This window comes from Emiliania huxleyi, assembly GCF_000372725.1.
Source record: "Emiliania huxleyi CCMP1516 chromosome Unknown EMIHUscaffold_186, whole genome shotgun sequence".
NCBI lineage: Eukaryota > Haptophyta > Isochrysidales > Noelaerhabdaceae > Emiliania > Emiliania huxleyi.
The window spans coordinates 170,628-171,678 of record NW_005200730.1 but is presented as its reverse complement, the minus strand read 5'-3'; the positions used below and the strand labels follow the sequence as shown (position 1 = coordinate 171,678).

General features: G+C 66.1%; 1 protein-coding gene across 1 annotated transcript in view; it reads left to right on the top strand.

The window, feature by feature from the left end:
- Positions 1–49: 49 nt before the first annotated feature.
- The window catches only part of EMIHUDRAFT_232936 (hypothetical protein), a gene marked incomplete at both ends in the record, with an annotated part of 1,542 nt that continues 540 nt past the window's right edge, over positions 50–1,051 (top strand). Inside the window, one exon of the mRNA XM_005782785.1 lies at positions 50–1,030. Within this exon, the coding sequence (XP_005782842.1) occupies positions 50–1,030 (981 nt within the window). The remainder of the gene's footprint in view (positions 1,031–1,051) is intronic.

The window sequence follows — 1,051 nt, the reverse complement described above, 5'->3', positions numbered from 1 at the left end:
GACCCCGACTCCCGGGCCCGAGACCCCAGCGCCGACTCCCGGGCCCGAGACTCCAACCGGCGGCTACACCGGCTTCTGCGCGACAACCTGGGCCGAATCCAACCCGGGTCCGGCGGCGTGCATCCCTTGCGACGCGGCAACGGCGCCCTGCGCCGACGGCAGCGACTGCTGGGGCGCCACGTTTTGCAAAGGCGATGTTTTATGCGGCGACCCGTCCGACAGCGACTGCGCCATCGGGAGCGAGCAGACCCCACCGACAGCTCTGCCACCCCCGCCTGCGCCCCTCGACCCCGCGGCAGTCCTGTCCGGCAAGCGCCTCGTCGCTTATGTTCCAAACTGGAAGGAGTGCCCCTCGGCGGAGCAACTGCAGCACTACACGCATGCGCTGGTCGCATTTGCAGTCACCTATCCGGCGTGGCGGCCAGCCGGGCAAGACACGTGCGAGACCGACCGGACGTGCACAGTGCAAGGCGTGCCTGGCTGTGGCGGCAAGTCGCTCGTTGAGATGGTGGGCGACCTGCAGAGCGTGGGCGTCAAGGTGATCCTCTCCTTCGGCGGCGCTTCGATGGGCGGCGTGTGGGAGGCGAAGGGTGATCCTGGCTCAAACTCGTGCTGGGAGCATTGCCTCGACAAGGTGGACGCCCTCGTCTCGCAGCTGGCTGCCATTGTCCTCGCGTCGGGAGCGGACGGCATCGATGTCGACTACGAGTACTACCTCGACGAGGCAAAGTACCGCGAGTTCCTGGCGGCCCTCACGAGCGGGCTGCGCACCGCGCTCCCTAGCCCCTTCCTGCTCACGCACGCCCCGATGGACCCTGACCTATGCACGACGAGCATCCACCCAGGCTGCCGTGAGGAGTATCTCAACATTCTCGCGGGACAGAGCGAGATGATCGACTTCATCATGCCGCAATATTACAATGGCTGGCAGCGACCCTCCACCAACTTTACCGGCGCGCTTCAGCACTTTAGCGCCTTGGCGTCGACCGCCTTTGGCGGCGACGCCTCCAAGGTGGTGTTTGGCTTTTGCGTCAGCGACTGCACAGGCTTC